This window comes from Eretmochelys imbricata, chromosome 11 (genome assembly GCF_965152235.1).
Source record: "Eretmochelys imbricata isolate rEreImb1 chromosome 11, rEreImb1.hap1, whole genome shotgun sequence".
NCBI classification, from domain to species: domain Eukaryota; kingdom Metazoa; phylum Chordata; order Testudines; family Cheloniidae; genus Eretmochelys; species Eretmochelys imbricata.
In genome coordinates, this window is record NC_135582.1 from 53,259,148 (window position 1) to 53,283,499 (window position 24,352).

The 24,352-nt window shown below is 37.7% G+C and overlaps 1 protein-coding gene across 4 annotated transcripts in view; it reads left to right on the plus strand.

The window, feature by feature from the left end:
- The window catches only part of MYO1B (myosin IB), a 149,990-nt gene that overhangs the window by 83,291 nt on the left and 42,347 nt on the right, over positions 1-24,352 (plus strand). For all 4 annotated transcript variants that reach the window (XM_077829809.1, XM_077829811.1, XM_077829810.1 and 1 more), the window contains exons 7-12: positions 6,165-6,263; positions 6,658-6,761; positions 7,435-7,582; positions 8,366-8,484; positions 12,139-12,225; positions 12,554-12,619. In XM_077829809.1, the coding sequence (XP_077685935.1) occupies positions 6,165-6,263; positions 6,658-6,761; positions 7,435-7,582; positions 8,366-8,484; positions 12,139-12,225; positions 12,554-12,619 (623 nt within the window). The remainder of the gene's footprint in view (positions 1-6,164; positions 6,264-6,657; positions 6,762-7,434; positions 7,583-8,365; positions 8,485-12,138; positions 12,226-12,553; positions 12,620-24,352) is intronic.

The following is a 24,352-nucleotide window of genomic DNA, read 5'->3' on the forward strand; positions in this document are numbered from 1 at the left end:
GGGTTAGTGAAAAATGTGTTGGTTATGCTGACTGTTAAATCTGTACTTTGGGGTGATTTGTTAGAATGCTGCTAAAACAGAGGGCCAAAGGGAGGTCAACCAAAAACAGAGTTTTCTAAGAATATGACAGATGATTTGGATCACTTTTTTCAGTCTCATTGTGGCCTGCACTTGGACAATGAATAGCAGAGCATAAACTCAGCTTTAAACAGGATTGTAAATTGTGGCTCTGTTGTTATGGTAAATACCTGATTTTCTGACTATCATACCTTTCTGACACTTTTCTCCACTAAATATCCAGACAGTGCAGTGAACATTGCACTTTGGAAATCTGATAACTAATTTAGTTAACTTCCTTGCTTAACAAAACCCCAGAAGAAAAATCTAAGACATCGATCCCTCTCTCACAACTAATTTAACATATGCTCAGGAAACTGTTTACATTAAAGTCTCTGAAAGCATGCATGTAATTAGAAAAAGCCATGTGTCTCCTATTTTGCCAGAGCTCCGTAGCTGAGCTTTTAAAGCTGTATTGAAGTAACAAATATGCCTTTCAACCCAAAAGGTCCCAAAGTGCTTCACAAACTATGTACTTTCAACAGCGCTTCTAAAATACAGCCACTTTTGGAAGGGTTTGCAGCTACTAGTGGGGCAGAAGAAAAAACGGGAGATTTAGATTAGATATTAGGAAAAACTTTCTAACTGTAAGGGTAGTTAAGCTCTGGAATAAGATGTAAAATCCCTGCCATTGGAGGTATTTAAGAATATGTTGGGCAAACACCTATTGGGATGGTCTAGGTTTAGTTTGTCCTGCTGCAGCTCAGGGGGCTGACTTGATGACTTCTCGAGGTCCCTTCCAGCCATACATTTTTATGATTCTATATTAAGTAAGACTGAACCTAAAATTGTCCCCTGCTCCAGGGGTTCTCAACCTTCACCCCCTCCACATGCTATAAAAACTCTTGGCCCACTTGTGCCACAACAACTGTTTTTCTTCATATAAAAGCCAGGGCCAGCATTAGGGGTAGCAAGTAGGGCAATTGCCCAGGGCCCCATGAAACTAAGTTGCTCAGGCTTCAGCTTCAGCCCTGGGTGGCAGGGCTCGGGGCCCCAGGCGTCAGCCCCATGCAGGGGAACTGTGGCTTTCTGCCTTGGGCCCCAGCAAGTCTAATGCCAGCCCTGCTTGGCAGACCTCCTGAAACCTGCCTATGGCTCCCCAGGGAGCCCCAGACCCCGGTTGAGAACCTCTGTCCTACTCTATCCCGGCGAATGCAAATTTAATCTTAGGTTGTCAATAGCAAGGTGTCTATTCAGTTAATTTATCTGTGATAACTCTTGATTCTTTCTTGACTCAAGCTTAATATTAATTTGACAGGATAGCTTCCCATTAGGGGAGATATGACTTAAAAAAGCAGAATGGACCTGATTCTGCAAGCTATTTAAGCACATGCCTTACTTGGAATTCATGAGTAGTTCTAGGCTACTAATGTGTTTAAATTTCAGCATGTGCTCAAAAACTGTGCTGAATTAGGGATTAAATATGGTTACAGTTGTTTTTATGCACTACAATATAATTTAAAAATTCGAAGGTCTGGGGGTGGTATATAGAAGAGTTATGTATGCCTAAAAATCATATTTATAAGTGATTTTTAAATATTGCTGAGATGCATGTTAAGTCTCAGATTTGCCAGAACTAGATAATTGGGTCATAAATCTATGGAGATATCTTTTTTAAATTGTTTAGACAGATTACAAAATGGTGTTCTGTAGTATTGTTTGTTTTGATTATATTCCAAATATTCCACAGTCTAGTTTTAAAATGTAATTGTTTTCCTTTACCTTTCTCAAAGTTTCCGTGAATGCAGTCTTTAGTCATTCAGAAGTCAGTGCTTCAGATAGTTTGTGCTAAAACCCAACTTCTGACAATTCTTCCACACTTTTAAATATTATTCCAATAGATATTTTTGACACATACAGAAATGCTATGGATTACCAGAAATAAACTACATGGGTTGAACCAGATGTAGAAATAAATAGGAGGTGTGCTGTCATTGATTGTAGCTTTGCTCATCTAAAATTATTATAAATGACACATTTCTGTATGTGTGCTGTATTCCAAAAAACCTAGAGCCTGTCATCGCTAGGTGTTGTGGATGTTCAGAACCCCTCAGGTTCAGTCTCTTGCACTTAATAACCTTGACACACACACAATCCGTTTCCTGCTGTATTAAACCATATAGGTAATTTGATTTTGTAATATGTGATCAAGCCACAGGAGACATGTTTATAAGATAAGTGATTGCACTTCGTCTTTATTAAAGTCATGCAGTAGTGTTCTTAACTTTGAAAGGTTTGTAACTCTGAACAAAATGTTCCTTCAAAAATTTATTAATACCGCTTTGAAACTTTACTGTGCAGAAGAAAAATGCTGCTTTTAACTATCTTAATTTAAATGAAACAATCACAGAAACAGTTTCATTACCTTGTCAACTTTTAAAAAACTTTCACTTTATTTTTTAGTAGTTTATTTAACACAGTACTGTTCTGTACAGTATTTGCTCCTTTTTGTTTTGCTGCCTGATTGTGTACTTCTGGTTCCAAATGAGGTGTGCAGTTGACTGGTCAGTTCGTAATTCTGGTGTTCGTAACTCTGAAGTTTTACTGCGGTTTGCATCGGTGGATAGCAATTGTTTTTTAAAAGGTTTTGCAAAACTACTTGTTGCTGAATATGCTGAAATACAGCCACATTTGGAAGCAGAGAAGACAAATTATAGGGTTATTAGATTATAAAAATGCAGACGTTGCTTGAAAAAAAAAGACTGAAATCATCCTAACTGTGCCACTGAGACCTCCGAAATTAGTGAAATTCTCCTTACCATGGTCTTCAGCCTTTGAAATGCTGTGCTTGCTGTGGATTTTGCCAATTGCAGTCCAGGTCTGTGTGGTGCTTTAAATTCTTCACCTTGGCACTTGGTTATTTTGAGCACAATGTAATTTACTTTGTTCCTGATATATTTGTGAGAGGCTTAATATGGGCTGGAGTGGGAGATGTTAAAATGTCTTTGTGGGAGGACTAGAATAGTAAATTCAATTTTTATGTCCCTGTGTTTTAGACTTGATTTGCTAGCATGGTCTTTTTAATCTAATCCCTTCTCCTAGTCCTGCTGCATATTAATAGAATAAGTAAAGTATTATCTTCGATTTATGCTGTGTTTGCAAGTGGGTTGAACTGTGATAATTACAACAGGCAGCATGGAGACAAAGTAGTGCTTGTAACTGACTAAAATATTAATAAGTTCTATTGTACTCCCACGAGTTCTGAATGTCCTTGTGTCTTCATCCGTTCAGCGACCACACCAAGGGCCAAATAATCCTCCTGTTAACTGAGCTGGGCAGTGGGAAATTACAGACACAGAAGAGAGAAGAATTCTCATCCAAAGGCTGGGATGGGGAAAGATGTAGCTGCTTTGCAGCTGTTACTCCAGTTTAAGGGTTGGAGTCATCTATGTAGCACTAGAGCAGCCTCCCAAGAGTGGGGGAGGGTTGGATTTGGAGGATTTATGTAGTACTGGATTCTCTAGTCGCACCTACTCTAATGCTCTCCACATAGCACTCTGTCTGGCAGCATGCAGGGACATACACAAAACACAATGGTGGAGTCCTCTCAGCTCAGCGCAAAATAAATGTGTACACTGATATGGCTTATTGCTACCATAGTATGCTTAGAAAATTACAGTGGAGCCAAGCAGTTTTCTGTGTATCTTTCTGTGTAACACTAGTGCTGCAAATGGTTCTTAGAGACACAAAATTAATAAGAATATAAATGTTTAAGTGCCAAGGGACATACAGTCACTTTCCAGTAAGGTAAGTGTCCTCAAACCAGTTAGGAAGTTAAGGAGAGCTCTGAATTTGATAGTGGGTAGCCTGTTAACTCCTCATGCTGCATTTCAAAGTAAAAATGAAAATTGATGAGGAGCTGAATTATGCACTCAGTGTCCACACATTAGCCAGGCTGTGGGGATATTTAGCAGAGAAATTCATTTTATCCAACTCAAAAACCCCAATAGTTGACTTCTGTGAAGTGTTACCTGTAATTACTGGTCCACCAAACTCTCCTAGAATGTAGCATCACAGCTACCAGCAGTCTCAGTGCAACTGCTTTGGAATTACATGGGGTAACACAGGACAGAATTTGGCCCAGAATGTCTACATCCATCTCTTATCCATGTCAGCCATCTGGTCACCTTGGTGATTTCTGAAGAACTTTCCTTTGTCTTCTGTATCTTCCTTTTCTGGATAGAAAGTGTAGAGACAGCTTAGTCTAACTTTTTTTAAAGAACTCATTGAACAGGATGCAGGATGCTTCATTGATAGTTTTTGACAAGAAAATTTAAGTAGCTGCTGACTAGGTATTTGGTGCCTTATGGAACCTTCACCCATGCAGCATGGATTGAGTGTGACTTTAAGTAATTCTTTCTTATTGCTGCAGGGACATTAAGAAAGTATACCCAACCTTCGTTTTGATTAGTTTTACACAATGATTATCAAGCTCCCACAGATGCCTAATGAAACTCTTAACGTATTAAGAAGCTAATGCTCGATGTTAATTGAGTATGTTGCCTTTAATGTAGCTGGAATTTTTAACTGCACATAAGTTTTGGCCTGTTCAAATTGTGACTCTAAACACTGAATTAAAAATAATGACAAAGCTTTGTCTGGATTTTGTTTGTAAATTAACTGGGTGACTTAGACTAGGCATGCAAGCAACCATGTTCCTTTTAACATGTTGAGATGTGTACTCTTAAAGGGCTTGATCTTTCACGCACTAACATGGTGCAAAAGGGCATGCCCACCTGATGAGTGGCATGTACTATTCAGCAGGTGCACGCACAGCATTAGCACATTCTCTGCACTGTACTTGGCGTGATGTGCTGGCACCTGTACCTTCACCCCAGAGGGTGCCTGGGACCTAGAAAGGGCGTGTCCGGGAAAAGGTGGGGTTGTACACAAGGCATGGCTGGGGCAATGGTGTTGACCCCTCATGTATGCCACTAAAACAAGGAATGAAAGACATTTAAAAAAAAATAGATGTAGCTCAGCCTCCAACCTCACAAAACGGTGAGCAGCTCTGTGCCACACTGAATGTTGCCCTCACCATCCGGAACGTCCCTTTTCACATCTCCCGTCATTCTCATGCTGCGCTGAGCCCAAAGCCACCAAAACCATCTCAGTGCAATTCAACCACGAGCTGAATTTGCATTGCCATCTGAGCAGTAAGTGTGATAGAGCTCTCCAGAATCTTCTTTGTTCTGAGCCAATCCAGCTCTACGGTCTTGCAAGATTCTTGTCCTCATTGCAAGAATCATAGATGTCACTGGTGGAAAAGAGCTAATAACCTTCTCAAACTACTTGCCAGTGCAGTGTATGCTCCTATAGAACTTAGAGTGCTTTTTCCCAGTCTAGTTTTAAATGCCTCATTTGATGGACTTTTTATCAGGTCCCTTGGGGGATAATCTGATAGGCCTCACTGTCATAAAAGGTGTCCTGACTATTCATCTCCAATTTCCCCTTACTCTGTTTCATCCCATTATTCCCAGTTACACTTCTTAGTTCCGCTCTAAAATTTTCTGTTCCTCTTTGCTGCTTCCACCCTCAACACACCTCAGCTCCTTTTAAAGCTCTTTCTTCATATAACAATCCTCCCCAAACCTTATTTTCTCTTCCAGCACTATGGGGTTACTCCCCACAGTGCTGTTTATGCCTGAAAATATAGGGCCAGGTTTTTAAAGGTATTTAGATGCCTAGTGGGATTTTCAAAAGCACCTATGCACCTAAAACTCATTGATTTCAATGGGTGATATTAGGCACCTAGATGCTTTTGAAAATACTACTAGGCACCTAAATACCTTTAAAAATCTGGCCCATCATGTCTAATTGGTAAGGCTGCAATTTATAAAAATCATTAGCTTATTGTAGGTTGAGCGGGGCAAATAGTGAACGAAATTCTTTGCCAATAACTTAGTTAAGAAATATCGCCCCTTATTAAATTATTCAATAAGTATTATTTGATCAGCTCTGGGGTTAATAGGAAACAGTTAAAAAATGATGTTAAAATAGAGAGAAAATGGTGTGGCAGAAATTAACTCTGACGATTTTGTCTTTAGATCTGTTAGAGAAGTCCCGTGTTGTTAAACAGCCAAGAGGTGAAAGAAACTTTCATATCTTCTATCAGATATTATCTGGTGCATCAGACGACCTGCTTAGTAAGTACTACACCTCTGGTGTTTATCAGACATTATTACTGCTTTTTGTTTTCCTAATAAAACACTCTCAACCAATATTTTTGTTTTGTGTGAAGAAAGGTATTTTTTTAACTTACTATTTATTATTATTATTATTATTACTGTTAGTAGTAGTAAATATTTACATTGTCGTAATCAAGGTCATGGTCAGGATTGGGGCCCCATTTGTGCAGGATGTTGTATGAACACAGAAAAGAGACCATCCTTGCCCTAAAGGGCTTGTAATTTAAAGATCACTAGGTCAATTTAATATTAACTATTTGTTAATAGCAGTTATTCATATACTGTCCGTAAGGGTGAAAGAGAGCCATTAATAAGGATACCTGACTGATCTTATTTTCATTCAATTCATTAGACAAACTTAAACTTGAACGGGATTTCAGCAGATATAACTACCTGAGTTTGGACTCTGCCCGAGTAAATGGAGTGGATGATGCAGTGAACTTCAGAACAGTTAGGGTAAGATTAATCCAGTTTAATCCAAGACACACAACTCAAAATTCGAAACCCTCAATTCTGCAAGTGGGTCTGTACTAGAGGGGATCCACCTCTGCTGAGCCATTTTCAGGACTGGGGCCTTAATCAGTGTTAAATGCACTTTTCTTGCAGCTGTATAGTATGCAATGAGTTTTAGATGTAACATTGGTTAACCAAAGTCTTGATAGAGAATGGTTTGGTTTTGTATATATGCACTTAAGAAAGAAAAGCGTGAACTCCAGTGATATTTTTCTCCTATTCTGTTGCTAAATTTAAATTAATCCATCAGTGTTTTGTTGATCTATTCATTTATCTTAGCTTTTCAAATTTGTTATGAGTCTGAAATTAGAGTAATTGGTCTATAGGCAGTTAGGAAAAAAAATCTTTATAAAAACATGAATTACTTCAATGCTCTGGTATGGACACTAGGGACAGATTAACATTTATGCCAACTGAGTTACACAATTCTAGCAAACCTCACTTCGTATCCTGTGGTGTAATTATCCAAGCCCAGTAATTTTTTCATATTCTTGTTATATATGTTTGGAAAATGTTTATCTTCTGTGCTGTTGTATATAAATGGTGGATTTTGCAAGTATGATCTATTTGATTAAAAATTTATATCTTTGTCTCATGATTTTTTCCCCTTTTCCAGAATGCCATGCAGATTGTTGGCTTTATGGATCATGAAACACAGTCCATCTTGGAGGTGGTAGCAGCAGTTCTAAAACTGGGGAACATTGAATTCAAACCTGAATCTCGAGTAAATGGTTTAGATGAAAGTAAAATCAAAGATAAAAACGGTAAGATGACACTGGTGTTAAGAAAAAACCTAATATTTGAATAGTTCATTGCAAATTCTGTTTCTTGTAAAGACACAAGATTTACTCTTGCTCTTGTAGCTGAATTAAAGTACATTACTTCCTTTTTTATTCTGAACATCATCTGTAAATAGATTTGGTTCAGATCTCTCATATGTAGTGTTTCAGTCAAAATTTGGCTTTTTACAAAAATGTCTTTTTCATGAACATTTTCTAGATTTTCCATTTTATGAAAGCTTTCTTCTGTAATATTAAATGGAAGAAATTGATTTACTATAAACAGATATAACGTGTTGGTTGTGCCACAGTATGTTTTCAGTTAATATTTTTTGCTTTCGTACTGCCAATGTGTAACTTAAGTGGTGCTTATTCACTTGTTTCGACCTTTTTTTGTAATTGGTACATTTTGAAAAGTTGATATTTGTTTTTGTGTGTTTGAAAGTTCTGTTTCAGGAAAAAGATTCCACAGAAGATAGGGAAAAAAATGGCCTCTTACTGAAGTATAATGAAACGAAAAATGCTTTCAGACTTAAGATTTTTATGGAATCTTTTTTGTTACGGTTTTCAGCCAACTTTATATGGGGTGGTGGTAACACTCAACCAAAACTTGACAAAAAATTATTCTGAACAAACTTTCCACTGCTTCGAAGTTAAAGAAGATAATTAACTTTTTGTGTGAGGTAGTGTTGGGTAAGGTTAGCCAATACAAATACGGTGATATGAAAGTGTTAATTGTAGTCACACTCTGGCTTTTTGCTTTCATAGAGCTCAAAGAAATTTGTGAGTTGATAGGGATCGATCAGTCAGTGTTGGAAAGAGCCTTTAGCTTCCGAACGGTTGAAGCCAAGCAAGAAAAAGTCTCTACAACGCTAAATGTAGCTCAGGTAAAAGCAGATTCTTATTGATTTTTCTTTTTTGTGAAATATGTAAAACATTTTTCTTTTCCACAAGGATAATAAGGATTGTGGGTTTTTATTTTTTTATGTATCAGAAGGACCTGAAAGGTTATTTTAAGGGGTTGTTTTGTTCTGATTTTACTTCAGATATATCAAATGTAATTTCTGGATTGCTGCTTGTGGGTCTCAGAGGATGTATGTTGTTATCTCTTGGAAATTAAAAGTTGCTGAATCTCTTACTTTCTCCATAACGTTATTCAGAAATTGAAGTTAAATGGTGCTATTAAAACAAATTAATGGCTTCAGACAGTCTGACAAAAAGTCACTTCCCCTCTCACCTCTTTAGCTTTTGTTCTCTTGGCTCCTGTGACTTCATTAGATCATTAATTCTTGACTTAGGTTTCTCAGTCACTTAGTTGCTTTTGAAAATTTTACTTTTAACCAGAAAACTGAACACTATTTTATGTCACATGCTTGAGGCAACATTCTTTATTTAAGGGAAAGAATTATTTTAAATAAGTGCTTTCTGCATAGCAACCAAATAAAGTTACTGCTCACAAAGCACTTCCAAATAAAATATTTCACTAGTAAAACTTATCACTGTTTTCAGTTTCTTTCCTTCAACACACATTTTGAATGTTCAAACACACTTGATGAACATTTTGCTTTTATGAGAGTCATGTCCACAAGAAAAGGGTGTAGGAAGCTTTTCCTACATTTTGTGCAGAAATGTGGTTAACTTAAAATATCCTGCTGTGGCAGACCATCTTTCATTTTGAACAGCCCATTTGGTTTCACAGGATTTATGCGCTCTGAGCTGTTCTGACATTTCTTCAGCTAAAATGAATAAATTCAACTTTTCATATTGTTCCTTTTTTCTTAATTTCTTAGCACCTCTCCCTTCCTTCTCCTCTTGCTTCAGCTAATGATATCGGTGGCGAGCCAGCTTGGAAGTTTGTACGTGAAGAATGTAAGATATTTTAGGAACAGGAAAGGCCGTCTGGTTGCATTTGCCACTCCTCATTCTTAGTTTATTTTAATCCAAGCTTCCTGCTTTTTCACCATAACCTTCAGTCCTTCCCCTGCAACAAATTTAGGTGTCTCTTGAAATCACTTACACTGTTTTAATTACTTGCCCAATAGCTTATTCCATACGCTTATTTCTCTTATTTCTCTTGTCCTGGAGTAGTTCTGCTTACATTCTCTGTTTACTCCTTATTTTAGATTATCTAGTTTTAGAAGCCCAAACCAGTCTGTATGGGTGGACATGGAAGGGAGTGAGGGTGGCTTTTAAAAAAGATAAAAATCACTTTCTGAATGCTTTTACTAGTTTTGAAACCTTCTGTGAAGTCAGCTTGGATCCTTTCTTTTTCTAGTAGAATAAACTGAACTCCCTAACTTGTCTTCATAACTTAAATTCTTCAGAACTGGTAAAGTCCTTGTTGTCTGATGCTTCACCCTCCTGAAGGCACTAGTATTCTCCTGGTGGCACTGTGCCTCTTACAGCACAGTATTCCAGATGCGGTCTAACTAGCATGTTACAGTGACTATCTCACCTCTTGTAGTGTATTTTTCTGTTGATACAGTTTTCATCTTCCTTGTTCGTGTTTTGTTGCTGCTTTACATGGGGCTGATGGTTGAAATGTGTCTCTCTCCTTTTTTTTTTTTTTTTAACTAATAAACTCCAAACGCTTCTAATTGATGTGCTGGACAATTTGTCCACATAGAGCATACGTGTATTTTTCTATTTTGACCTGAGAATTTGTTATCTTCTGTGTTATTCACTTAAGTGATAAAAATTCTGATTTCATCCCTCGCTGTTTCCTGTTTAATTTTATTCAACATCATCAAGTCTGCTTGATAATGTGCATTTCTGCTGCCCTGAACCTCCACTAGAAACTTAACTTATGGGGTCCTGAAAAAATATCTGAGAAGAGCACGTAAGTAGGAACCTGTCAGAAACAGATAGAAGAAGGGAGACTGCAAAATGTTCAATAAACAACCATGCTTTTGGAGTTTTTAAGACAAATTGAGGACTGCTTTTCATTCCTCTCTTCTCCCTTTGCTGCTTTTGCCCATCTCTCTCTCCTTTCCTTACCGCCTCCTCTCTCTCCCTCTGCCATCCCTTATCTGTTTTCCTATTTCTCTCAACTCCTCTTATTGCTTTCTCAGAATACATTAGTGTGAGGACTGCTATATTCCCCTGGTCCACAAATAACTAGATTCATAAAGTTTCACCTCTTATAAAGGTTCCCAGGAGCCTGTTCCTCAAAAAGAATGAGGAACCCACTGGGGATATATAAATTGTAGAGTCATTTTATCAAAGACAGAAATGTGAAGTTTTATTAGACCCACTGTTTTTCTGGTCCCTTCGGGCATCTCTTAAGTATGTGACTACTCGAGGCAATCCTATTAACCGCTGGCTTCAGTTCTCTGTTCCTGCAGTGGAGTAAGGGAGGGGGCAGGTTGGGAAAGATGTCTTTAAGCCAACTTTGCTCCTCTTGAATTCTTGGTTCTGTTGGGCCTATCAAACTGCAGGCATAAGTGAAAGCAGCCCTAAGGCAACTCTGGCTGCAAGGCCTCTTTGGATTTGCCTACACTGTAGTGTAAGACCAGGGTTTCAACTCAGGCTCAAGCCTAACCCTTCCATCTACACACAAATCAAGCGGCCCCTGGTCCCAGGACTCCACGCATGTGGAGCATCTGAGCCTGCGTCAAGCCAGGACCCAGGTTTCAAGCCCTGTTGGTTTGCAGTGTCAATGCAGCCCCAATGGACTTGTGCTCTGGGAGTCTGCTGAAAGTATCCCACAATTCCACAGGCCAACTTTCAAATTGTCAGAGGACAAAGAAGTTTTCCCACAGGCTCCACGAACAAAGGGCTAGAGCAGCCACATTTTGGGAGGACCCTCGGAAGTCGGTAATATGGGTGGTTAGACTAGCACCACAGGTTGGGACCCAAGGGTTCAACAATTCCTAACCTACAAATGAGTGTAGACACTCAAACCTTAGGCTAACAAACCTAGGGTCTGCTAGCTTGGGTTCTGCTGACCCTGGGCTTACATTGCAGAGTAGGCATACTCTAAAGGTATATCTACATTGTGAATAAATCCCTTTGGTACCCAGTCTGAGCCTGGGTCAGCTGAATTGGCCTCATGGGGCTCAGGCTGCAGGTCTAAAAATTGCAGTGTAGACAGCCTGGGCTCTGAGACCCTCCATCTTCATAGGGTCTAAAAGCCTGGGCTTCAGCCTGAGTTTGAATGTCTACACTGAAATTTTATAACCCTACAGCTTGAGCCACATCATTTGACTAGGGCCAGCTGCGGTGGTGCTGTGGGTCTTTTATTGTGGTAAAGACATACTGTAATGGGCTGTTGGCCAGCTGAGACTAGCAGAATGCAATGTGCTCTGGCTACACTGTCTCCATCTCTAGCCCTTACCAAGTCCCTATGCCAAAGGTTGGGAGGGAGAACACTGTAGAGCTGTTCCTGCAGCCTTATTCTGACCAGGTAGCCCTCTCATGCTGAACATATTCCTTAGAAGTCATTTCCACCCTTTTTATAGCACTTTTAAACCACTGGAATAGTGCACATGGTTCAGAATTAGCCCAGTATTTCTAATGTTTTCTTTCTTTCTTTTGGCTAGGCATATTATGCCCGTGATGCTCTGGCTAAGAATCTGTACAGTAGACTGTTTTCCTGGCTTGTTACCAGAATCAATGAGAGCATTAAGGTAATTTTCTTATATGCCCATAAAGAAATCAATATAAATAGATGAAGTGAGTGGGGACAGTAAAACTATACTGGTCTGTTTTACTTTTTTGTTCTTATGCACTAGTGCAGGGTTGCAGGGCTGCCAGTGCTGGAGGTGAATATTTGTATCCAAATAAAATCTGTGTGCTTGTTTTCATTTTTAAACTTATGAAAATATTTATATTAACCATTTTTGGAAAACCAAACCTAACTTTTTAGCCTAAACAATATGCCTATAAGGCGCATTTAATGTATCTTGACCACAAATGCTAAATATACAGAACAATAACTCAATCTTCTCTTAAAAGGCACAAACAAAAGTCAGAAAGAAGGTCATGGGAGTACTGGACATCTATGGCTTTGAAATTTTTGAGGTAAGAGCTTTAGAATACAATTTAAATAGAATTTTGCATATCTATAACAAACTTTACAGCTATTACTAAAGCTAAATCTAGTTGTTCATGTATGTGTAATTACAGTTTCACCTTCTGTAAGTTAAGTCTAGTGTGTCTTTCTAAGTACACACGATAAATGTAAACTGAAGTTAGGTGGTCATCTTAGTATGCCTTGCAATTATAGCACAAATTTATCAAAGCCAAATTGAATATGTTGCATTGATACAGCAGGTACCACTGAAAAGTAAATATTTACTATGGTACCGTTCTGAACATAGGAAATATTGTGGTAATGTCCATGCTCTCATACAAAATTTGTCTATAGTACATGTTCTGTGTGTGGCCTTGAGACTTCTTATAGATATCTGCAAAGAAGGTTCTTTTCCTTTACAAAAGAAGACATCTTTTCTGCTAGAACTAAAAATAAATTATATTTCATTTCATCTCAGTACACTTAAACACTTAGATTTTTTTGAAGTGTTTTTAAATGTACTATCAAAAGTTCTCAGTTATATCAAGTGAGTTAGCCTGATGCTGTTAGGTACAGAGATCATGACTGAATTGTTTATTCTGGCAAACTTTATTTCAGGAGATTTGAATATCTAGTTAAATATTGTACTCTAATGTTCCAGCTAAGAAACTATGGGGAAAAACATCTTGTCTATTTCCTCCTTTCCCACTTTCTCACAATTTCTCTAGGAGACCAGTAAGTGCAGTTACTCTCAATAGAGGGTAGGAACAATCCACCTGGATTTATCTCTTCCCAAAGAGGTTTTAAAATGTTACTTAGAAAGGGGAAGGTAGTATATGCTTCATTTCAGATATATAATGAATCAGAGTAGTCTAACAGTTTTGTAAAGAGAAGAGATACAGCTAATATTTGAAACAGGTTTTTACTCAAAAAGATAATATTTAGTTTCCTGAACATATGAAGAAATTAGGAAAATGTACAGTATGGGATCAATCTGGAAGTAACTCTTAGTAGTAGGACTATTTGGAGATAGTGGTGGTTATATTCCTTTAGAAAGTTACACAGTAGAATGTTACTGTTGTTGGCAGAAATTTTGTTTTAACCAGCTGTGTATGTGCACTTGATTAAGTGTAGGGTGAGGGTGAGTTTAAAAATGCTGGAGTAAATCTGAGTTTGTGGACTGTCTATGGATTGTTAAATTGAATGCAAAGAAACAAGTTTTTTGTTGTTTTTTTTTTTTTTTAAGAAGTTTGACATTAGAAAAATAAAGCCATAAAAACAAGTAGTTAGACGTAAGGACACAGTTTCATAGCAGCAAAATAGAAGACTACATGCTTTTTTCCTCTCAGATGTATATTGAACTATACTATAGTTTATAAAATGCTTAAAATAATAAATTTGAAAATGGAGCAAGTTTGTTCATTTAGTGTCCAATCCTACCAAATGCTGAGCAACCTCAACTTCTATTTAAGCAGATGGGAGAAAAAGTACTCTACCTCACGGGATTAAACTCATAGGGTGAAATTCACCGAGGTACACAGGGCAATCAAGAGTCATTTGCATCATGTAAGTGTCACAGTGGAACCACGAGATATACAGCTGTATATTAAGGGCATGATCCAATGCTCATTGAAGTCAGTGGGAACCTTTCCATTAACAATGAGGAGTGTTGGGTCAGGTCCTAGTATATGGCTTAGATTGTGTAAATTCTAAATTGTAAGCTATCTAGGACTATTCTGTTCTATAGAGGTTTTTGTACTGCACTCATCACCATAGTATCTGAGTGACTTCCAGTAGTGTGTTAAGCAGTGTGACTACACATCTGTCATGTATTGTTCTTTCATCTTCTCCCTAAAGGAAGAAGTGTGTGCAGTAGTGTGTCTTGTTTTGGCAGTGTTTTTTATTTATTTATTAAACAAATATTTGTGTTGCTATGTGTTTGTATTAAAGAAGGCAGGGTTAAAGAACGTGCATTGCACTTGAAGCAGAAAGAGTTGAGGTTTGTGATGCTCCTTAATTCGTGGAAGAATTCATCCTGCAGTCATGAAAGTTCTGTCTCCTCCACAGATAAGCTTTTCTCTTATTGTTGAGAGTGCCATTGTGACAGAGGAGTGAAGCTGTCAACTATAGTTGTCATCCAGGAGTATTAGATGGTCTTTTAGGTATCCTGGGCCCAGGCCTTTGGGCACTTGGAAGATAAGGACGAGACCTTGAGCTTGATTTGAAATTCTATTAAAAGCCAGCGGAGAGAGCAGAAAACAGGTGTGATGTGCCAGTTGTAGCCTGTATTTCTGAGGAGATGTGCTGAGGAGATGCTGAAGGGACAACAAGTATCTCTTTGCATAATGACAGGTTTCAGAGTAACAGCCGTGTTAGTCTGTATTCGCAAAAAGAAAAGGAGTACTTGTGGCACCTTAGAGACTAACCAATTTATTTGAGCATGAGCTTTCGTGAGCTACAGCTCACTTCATCAGATGTATACCGTGGAAACTGCAGCAGACTTTATATATACACAGAGAATATGAAACAATACCTCCTCCCACCCCACTGTCCTGCTGGTAATAGCTTATCTAAAGTAATCGTCAGGTTAAATGGCCTAACCTGACGATTACTTTAGATAAGCTATTACCAGCAGGACAGTGGGGTGGGAGGAGGTATTGTTTCATATTCTCTGTGTATATATAAAGTCTGCTGCAGTTTCCACGGTATACAGCTATTACCAGCAGGAGAGTGAGTCTGTGTGTGTATGGGGGTGGTTTTTGGAGGGGGGTGAGGGAGTGAGAGAACCTGGATTTGTGCAGGAAATGGCCCAACTTGATTATCATGCACATTGTGTAGAGAGTTGTCACTTTGGATGGGCTATCACCAGCAGGAGAGTGAATTTGTGTGGGGGGGTGGAGGGTGAGAAAACCTGGATTTGTGCTGGAAATGGCCTAACCTGACGATTACTTTAGATAAGCTATTACCAGCAGGACAGTGGGGTGGGAGGAGGTATTGTTTCATATTCTCTGTGTATATATAAAGTCTGCTGCAGTTTCCACGGTATACATCTGATGAAGTGAGCTGTAGCTCCCGAAAGCTCATGCTCAAATAAATTGGTTAGTCTCTAAGGTGCCACAAGTACTCCTTTTCTTTTTAAGTATCTCTTTGTTATGCATTTGTACAATGCCTAGCACAACGGGGTTCAGATCCCGGCCTGGGGCCTCTTGGGGCTACTATGATCAAATATTAATAATATCAAATTTAACTTCAGAAACCTTTCAGGAAACAAGGGTGGCTTGATATCAGAACTGAAGATGGTCAGGAAATTTTTCGATAGAATATTTTGCCATTGAAAAATGCTGATTAGTGGACAATGAAATGTTGTGGAAATGAGTCAACTTTGATGACTTTTTTTTGGTAGGGAGAAGGTGTTCTGTTTTGAGCTTTTTGGAATGAAATGTTTTGATTTTTTTCCTTTTACAAAATAGTTTTTGGTTTATTTTGTATTTATGTAATATAAAATTTTTTAAAAAATCAAAATTGGAACAAAACATTTCAGTTTTGTCAAAACAAAATGTTTCAATTGACCTGGTACTAATTTTTGTCCAGAATTTCATTTTCTGAGACATTTCAAAAAATTTTTGTTCTGTTTTCTGTTTCAAAATTGTGTATTTTCCTTCAAAAAGACCAATCCATTTCCCACCTGGCTCTTACTGGAACAAAATCCTAACACTGAAATTATTAAATTGGTAAACAGGTTTTAGTCAAACATTGTGCAGGTATAGTGGAATGTTTTTTATGGTCAGGTAAATGAATCTGCATGAAGTAAGTTCAATTAAATAACAAAGATATATGGCAAAACCTGAATTTATGGAGCCTTTTTATAAATGATGGTACTGCACATGTGCAGTCAAAGACAATTAAGGAAATGCTTATAAGAAATGGTTGCATAAAAAAATCTAGCCACCATCAAATAAAAATACATATTGGTAAAACTAGTTATATATCAAATAGTAAACTAATCTGCTGTAATTGAATGAAATATTATGTAATATATGCAGTACAATACATCGGATGAAGTGAGATAATCATCAGCAACATCTTTTATATTTTCTAGCTTAAATGGTACAGAGTTCTTCTTCTGGATGGATATTTTACAAATGGATTATTATACATGTAGAATTTTAGCTGACATATAGCTAATGGCAGTGAATTTACAGAGCTAATTATTATTCTTAGTATTTCCAGGAAGTGATTATAAATTCCCCTTAAGAACCAATTAGTACATGTTTTGTTATCTCTTAAATTAACATGCACCGTCTTGAAGGTTAGAACTACAGTAATGTACATGATGGATTTTGATGATAAAAGTGCATTGGGAGTGCCATTCCACCTGCAAACCTGTAACATAAATTTGAAACTTGATTCAGTGTGTTAAAAGTATAATTGCTTATTTTAAACTAATCTCAAACCAAATTAACTACCACTTGGGTTAGCATTAGTGCACCTTCTGTTGATTTGGATACCTTTTTAGACTGCCTTGTAAAAGTGCAGCATTAATCCACAAGATGTATTTTCTGTTGCATGTGTTTTCCTGTTTATCTTTAGTTAATGACAAAATATAAATATGTGCTTTGTTACATTTATAAGATCAGCTATATGAGAAATAATGGCAGGAAGGTGGAGGAGGAGAGATACGTGTTAGAAACTACAGGAGGCATGGTACTTATTTTTTTAACTTTTGCCCAACCATTGACAAACCAATATATTCTGTGTGTTTACTGATGAAGGATGAAATCCTGACCCCATTGAAGTCTATGACAAAACTTCCATTGACTTCAGCAGGGCACGGTTTCACCTCAAATGTTTAAATTGCCTATGAGGGCCTATGAGAGTATCAGACTAATTTGCTTGTAAAACGCTACCTGTTTAGATTCTAATTACAGTGCTTTTGGAATACCTTATCTGACAGTTCACTTCCATTGCTAAAATTTCCCTGGCTGATCATATTTTTCCTGTTAAAAAGTAATTTCTCTTATTCAGCATCACTGGGTTTAATTTTTCAAAATACAATGGAACTTTTGTGAAAATTTCTAATGCTTTTTCTCCCAGCTCCCCCTAGCTTCCTTTCGAGAAGTTTGAATATAAAGCTAGCTGGGTTGCTTCTTGGGGCTTTGTTCAGTTGATCGTGTTTGCACTGTGAGAAAAACTGACTTGCTAAAACAAAACAGAATGTAGCAACTTTTCATTATTCTTTAGGCAATGTCTATCCATTTTTATATACTCAGTGTTGGCAGAAAAAGGAGCTAAAAACATTTAAAATTCTGAGTGACTCCTCCCATAGCCGTTCTTTCTGGGAATAAACTCCTATAGTCCTCTCTTGCAACCCATCATCTCTAGATTCTGCCCCTTACAGAAATGTCTGTGCAAATCCCTTCAATCTTAGCTCACAGAAGAAACCAGCTTGTGAAGTCAATGGAAAATATATGCCAGAGCAAAGACTTCGTTTCATGACAAGTCACAAATTCCAGGTTAAGGACCATTATAAAGCATGGAAAGTGTGGTGCTAATCTGATAACTGTGACTGGAGATGGAAGGAAATAGACAGGTATTTCCCCAAACGCTAGACCGTGTTGTTGAAACCAGAATAAAATATTACCACCACATCATATTGTTCTCTTGGTTTCTCCGATTCAGTTAGAATAATTTACCAGGCTTTGCACAGGTGTCTTTAAAATCATGTGTCATCTGGACAGTATAATAGTGGTTGAATTAAAATCTGGACAAAACAATCAACTCCAGAAAACTGCAAACTGTCCACATGGTAAATGACCCATCATCAGGACCAAATGAATATTCATGCACTTCAAACATCATATGCTGATAGCTGAAAATTGAGCACCGTTGAGAGAGATGTGTAAATTCCCTAGCAATTTTCCCTTGAAATATTCTATCCAAACAGACTGCATGGCAACTCAGTATTACCTGAAATCATGTAAGAAACATGCTCCTTTATACTTTGCTAGAAAGCATTTCGCATTCAGCAGTTCTTCGTACAAGTAAGAGAGTCTGTGGCAGAGTACAAACACTTAATCGGATGCTCTCAGAGAACTCTTTGGTTTCCACCATGAATGGCAGCTGATATTATGCTACCCACAAACAATTTTTTACCATTGTGACACCTTGATAATGGTCCCATCCATCATCACATAAAAAAATTAAGTTGGATTCACTTCTGTAAATGTAAATAATATAATTACATAAGCCATCATTCTGGCTTTAAACGTAGATAACATCTGTGCTGAGATAATGCCATAAGAAATGTAAAAGAAGATAATGTCATGATTGGCAACATATCTTTCTTTCTTAGAGTTGTGTTTTCAATGAATGTTTTGTTTTTTTTTAAGAGAAATGCTCAAATAAGAGGGTGAAGAATTATATTAAGGAAGGGTGGTTTTGTGTTTATAGCAGAGAAATAGGCTTCAGAAGATATGAGATCTATTCTCAGCTCCATCACAAGCTTTCTGACACCTTGCCTAAGTCTCATAACTTGTCTTTGTCTAAGTTTCTCCCTCTGTAAAATCGGAACAATAACACCTACCGCTTGGTGGTTGTAGTGGAATGTGTTGGGCTCTTTAAGAGTAATTGCTGCTAGCCCAGATGATACAAGGGCATACTCCTTCAAAGAAAAGCAAGCTGGGAAATGTGGTACCAGAGGAGTCACGTGATTGCCAGGACTATGTAAGATGAAGCATGCTACTTAGGGAGAGTCCAGACACAGACAATGCCTGCAAGAAATTATTTCCTCACCACCTTTTATTCCCTTCAGGCCTCTAGATAGGCTTCCTCCAAATCCTTCCTTCACCCGAGCGCTCCCTAAATGAACCCCAAAGGCTTTTTTCCTGTATAGTCCTGGCAATGGCATGAGTCCTCTGATACTACGCCTTCCAACAATCTCTTCTATGAACTACATCTCCCCGCATGCTCTTCCATGAAGGCTTGAGTCCCAGTAACATCTAGGCTAATGGTGTCCACTTTTAAAGAGCCCAGCACACTTTGCTACAGTGGTATTGTGATTATGTTATGAGATCTCAATAGACATGCAGTTTTTTAAAATTTATTATGAGGTGGCTAGCTAATAGATGGAAGCATTGTATCAACAATTCACCTGAAAACACAACTTGTGTATATACTGTAAATATATAAATCTCAGTTCTAGATATAAATGTTTCATTTTTTATACATACACAAGTCTATTCTGATACCCATCAACAGAGAAAGGGTACTGAAAAATTGATTGCTGTGCTGGTGTATGTGTACTCAGCCAGTTGTGCAATCTACAGAGCAAAGCTCAATCAAGTATATAAGAGTAGAACTAAGTCTTAAATCTGTTGTTTATCATGTGCATCTGCTGGCTAGCTTTGTGAAAGTGGAACACACAACATGGTAAGCCCTACATAAAGAGTATTGCTTGTTCTTTGTTTTTTGGTTGGATTTCTAGATGTCAGAGAGGAGCTTTTAAAATACTTTTTATAAAATAATTGATTTACTGAATTTTAACTTTTTTGGTTAAGAAATAATTGAAGCTCATTATGTAATATTCATCACTGCTGTAAAACATGTTGATTGCGTGCTTTTCATGGGTTACATCATAATTTTAAAGATGAGCAAAATATAGAATACAGAGAAACTCTGAGTGTGCTAAAGGGCTTTCCCCTAAAGCAGTGATTAGTTCCATGATGTGCAAATGGACCAACACTATTTAGTAGGTCCTAGAATCTGTGATTCTAGGATTAATTTGCTAACCTGTGTTTGTGATGTGATTATATCTGAGTTTTCTTTGTGTAACACACACACGTTATGTTTGTTGGAGACACAGTTGATTCTTGCCCCTCCCACTCACTACTTGGTTTTAGCCTGCATATGCCAAAAAATGCAGATGAGAACAAGATGTGTTCAGTGGGCCTGAGTATCTTCCTTCGCCCCTGAAATCATTGGGTGTTTTGTCATTGACATTAATAGGAGCAGGGGCAGGCCCAGTTAACTGACTGTGGGAAATGTGAAATCCATGTGATTTGGGCGTATGTTGTTGTTACTGCTTTAATTATACATTTTGGTGTAACTAATGAATGGGAATTATATTTTGGAAGTTTTGTGACTACGGATATCTGAAATATGTACATTTAAATGTCATGCTTCTAGGGTTCTTTGCCTAGAGAGATATTTTTACAGAAATATGTGCGCTTAAAATCTGCTTTCCATGAGCATTTTTTCCGTAAAGTTTGATCACGTGAATGTTCATGAAAGTGAACACAAAAGTGGGACCAAAGGGAATTCATCTTGACATCCAAGTAAAAATTTGTGGACATGTTTTGTGGAATTTGTCAAACTCTTTTAGCAATACTGTGGTAGTGTAGTTTTTCCCCTCTCAAAGAAAAAGTCCAGGGTTTTTAAAAAATCAACAGTTGTATTGATAGATGTGTTATAAACACACAACAGTCTGTATATAGCTTCTCTACAGTGTCCACCACCAGAGTATATAAGCTTTTCCCAGGGAAACTTCAATCCCTAAAGGACTTCAGGGAATAAATACTGAACAACAAATACCTGTGGAAACTTCTCAGGGGTGAAAAAGTTAGATTGTTCTGACCTTAATTGCATGTAAACAACCATTTTCTGTGGCAGGAAGAAATGATATCTCTTTCATCCCTTTCCCTCTTATTTGCATTCTTATGGCAACATTCCCACCTTCCTAGTATCTATATTATGTAGTTCCTCCTTTCAAATCAAGTCTCACTTGCACATCTGTTAAAATCTCCATCCTTCCAGCAGGACCTCACATCTGGATATAGGTTAAATCTTCAGGCCTACTGCTTGGTTCATCACGTCATTCCTTTCAGTGAACCAAGCATCTAGGCTTTCCTTTATGGTTTCCCTTCCCAGCTCTTTTTCCTCTGCAATTTTTGGCAGTAGCCTACACTGGTTGCCAGAGCTGCCCTGGATCCTCCACCTACCATGAGGAGGGGGGTACGCTTTTTGATGTTTAAGTTGGGGCAGAGGAGCTGTGGTACAGATAAAAGGAATTACACATTTTTGGGAGTGTAAGAGACCAGAATTCAGTTACCTGCTACTTTAAAAAAAATTAACTAATATGTTAATTTTAAAGGAGCCAGTTCTGTTGCTTTGGATACAAGCTGGCACAATTCTGAACTTTTTTTTTTAAAGTTCAACTTTCCTATAAAGTAGTCTTGTTTGTGTACTATTGTGTTTTATGTATTAAAACAAACAAACAAAACCTTTTTGAAATTTAACAGTCTGGGGAGTGTGTGTGGGGAGAAGATCTTCTAAGGCACAAATGTGGGTTAGGCATCCAACTCTCATTGACTTTCAATGGGAGTTAGGCAGCTAACTGTCCTTGGTTCCTTTGAAAAATTTCTCTTGTAGTGTACCTCAAAAATAGACACATATGTTGCCTATGATGAGGGAAAATGTGATAGTATAAAATAATTTGATAGAAGAATATCCCCTCTCTTTATAATCTGTAGCAACTCCTTTAATTAAGAAAGTAGCCTGTATTGTCTTCAACAGGAGTACAAAGCTTGTCTTGTTTCGCCATTGCTTCTAGCTTAACCCCATCTTCATAGTGCTGGTAGAAATCATAGGTGCAGTTATTTTTACATCTACATTTTCATGGTGAGTTGCCATAATATACCTGAAATACTCCTGCAAATCCTGTCTAAACCTATCAATGTCTTTCCTGCTTTTACTAATCTGACAACCATTTTCAGTTTAGCCATTCCAAGGCATTTCTGCCTGAGGCCACTCTGTAAACTTTGCTTCAATTAACTCTTTTTGGTAAAAATCTCATTCTTTTGTGTCTTGTCTGTGGTATCTACTCAAGCCAATATCCTTTTAGGTCAATATCCTTTTAGCCAATATCCTGTAGTTGGTTTGTTTGGGTAGAATTTCAGACAACTGTGAAAAGAAATGTCTTTCCTCAAAGTATAACTTAGATTAACTTAAAAAAAACAAAACTTGATGTATGTCTGTAGTTGCAGTTATCTTGTATTAATAGTCACTAGTGCTTGTGGAAGTTCAAGTACACTTTCTCTTGTATCCTTTATTGTAATTTAAATTTTAGCCATTGACTCGGTCATACGCGCAAATGTCAATAATAATAAAGATGTCCTGTTTAAATTGATTGCTAGAGTGGCAAAATCAAGTATCTTGATGGTTTTAAATAAAATTTAATTTTCTATTTTTGGTGATTTGCAAAGGAAAAAAATATGTAGATTTTTGGGTTTGCTTTTCTTTAACAGACAATCAATATGATGGATTTTAAAAAAAGTAAATCTGAAAAATGTTTCAATGTGTGAATAATAATAAACATTTTATATATGTAACATACACACACTTTTAGTCAGTAGAATTTAGTACTAATCACTTTTCCATATGGAGATGCTTATATTAAGGATTATGGAATACAGTTTGTGAACTAAAAGTCCTGTCTTTGTCCTTGTAAAAGGACAAAAATAATCCCTCAGGAAGAACATTCTTTTGGTGGTGCATAGGGTTACCTGACTTGGGGATATGGTTTGTATCTCATCACTGTTTTGGCCAAGGAGATATGTCAGTTTGACTCTGTTCTCCTCAAAGACATCACTCTTGATATATTTAGTTTATCTACATATGTCAAACTTTTACCCATTCTTCCTTAAATGTGTTGTAGCTCCTTACCCTGTAACAAGATTTATTGATTAATGGTCATAGGGTCATATATGTGACTGTCCAAGTCAAATGCTGCTCACTGACTAGAGAGAAGTTTAGCATGGGAGAACTCCTGTTTTAGGTCACGTTGCCAAGTAACTAAAATAACTATGCATGCATCTCTACATAGGTAACATTTAACATTCATACTGCATTTTACATCTTCAGTGTGATGTACAAACATGAATCTATATCCAGCTATAGAAATGTAAACGAAAAGATGCCACCGTACTACTGTGTTTATATCTGTCAGCACTCATTCAGTGTAGCTTTGTATACTGTAGTGCTACAGAAATTGTATGACTGATTGCAATTTATGTAATTTGTCTTTTTGAAACAGAATGCAGTAAGTATGACTTGTTTGCAGTGTAGTTTTTATGCATGCTACATTTTTAAACTTCTCTTCTAGAGCTATGAAAAATTTCCAAACCCTGATCTGTAATTAAGCTTTGAAGGACGTCAGGATCTGAAGGGGCTGCAGAAAAAAATTGGGTATGTCTACACAGCAACTAGACACCCATGGCTGGCCTGTGCCAGGCGACTTGGACTCACAGGGCTCAGCCTGTAGGGCTGTTTCATTGTTGTGTGAATTTCTGGGCTTGGGCTGGAGTCAGGGCTGGAGTCCAGGCTGTCGGACCCTGTGAGGTGGGTGGGAAGGTCGTAGAGTTAGCCCAAACCGGGAAGTCTACACAGCAATAAAACAGCCCCCCAGCCTGAGCCCGGCAAGCTGGAGTTGGCTGGCATTGGCCAGCTACAAGTGTCTAGTTGCTATGTAGACATAGCCTGAGAGATCAGCTTTGATTTTGCTTTAGCTTAAATCCAAGTTGATATAGGTAACTATGCTACTTCAGGTTTCAGAGTAACAGCCGTGTTAGTCTGTATTCGCAAAGAGAAAAGGAGTACTTGTGGCACCTTAGAGACTAACCAATTTATTTGTAAGGAGAGTGATCACTTTACATAAGCTATTACCAGCAGGAGAATGGGGTTGGGGG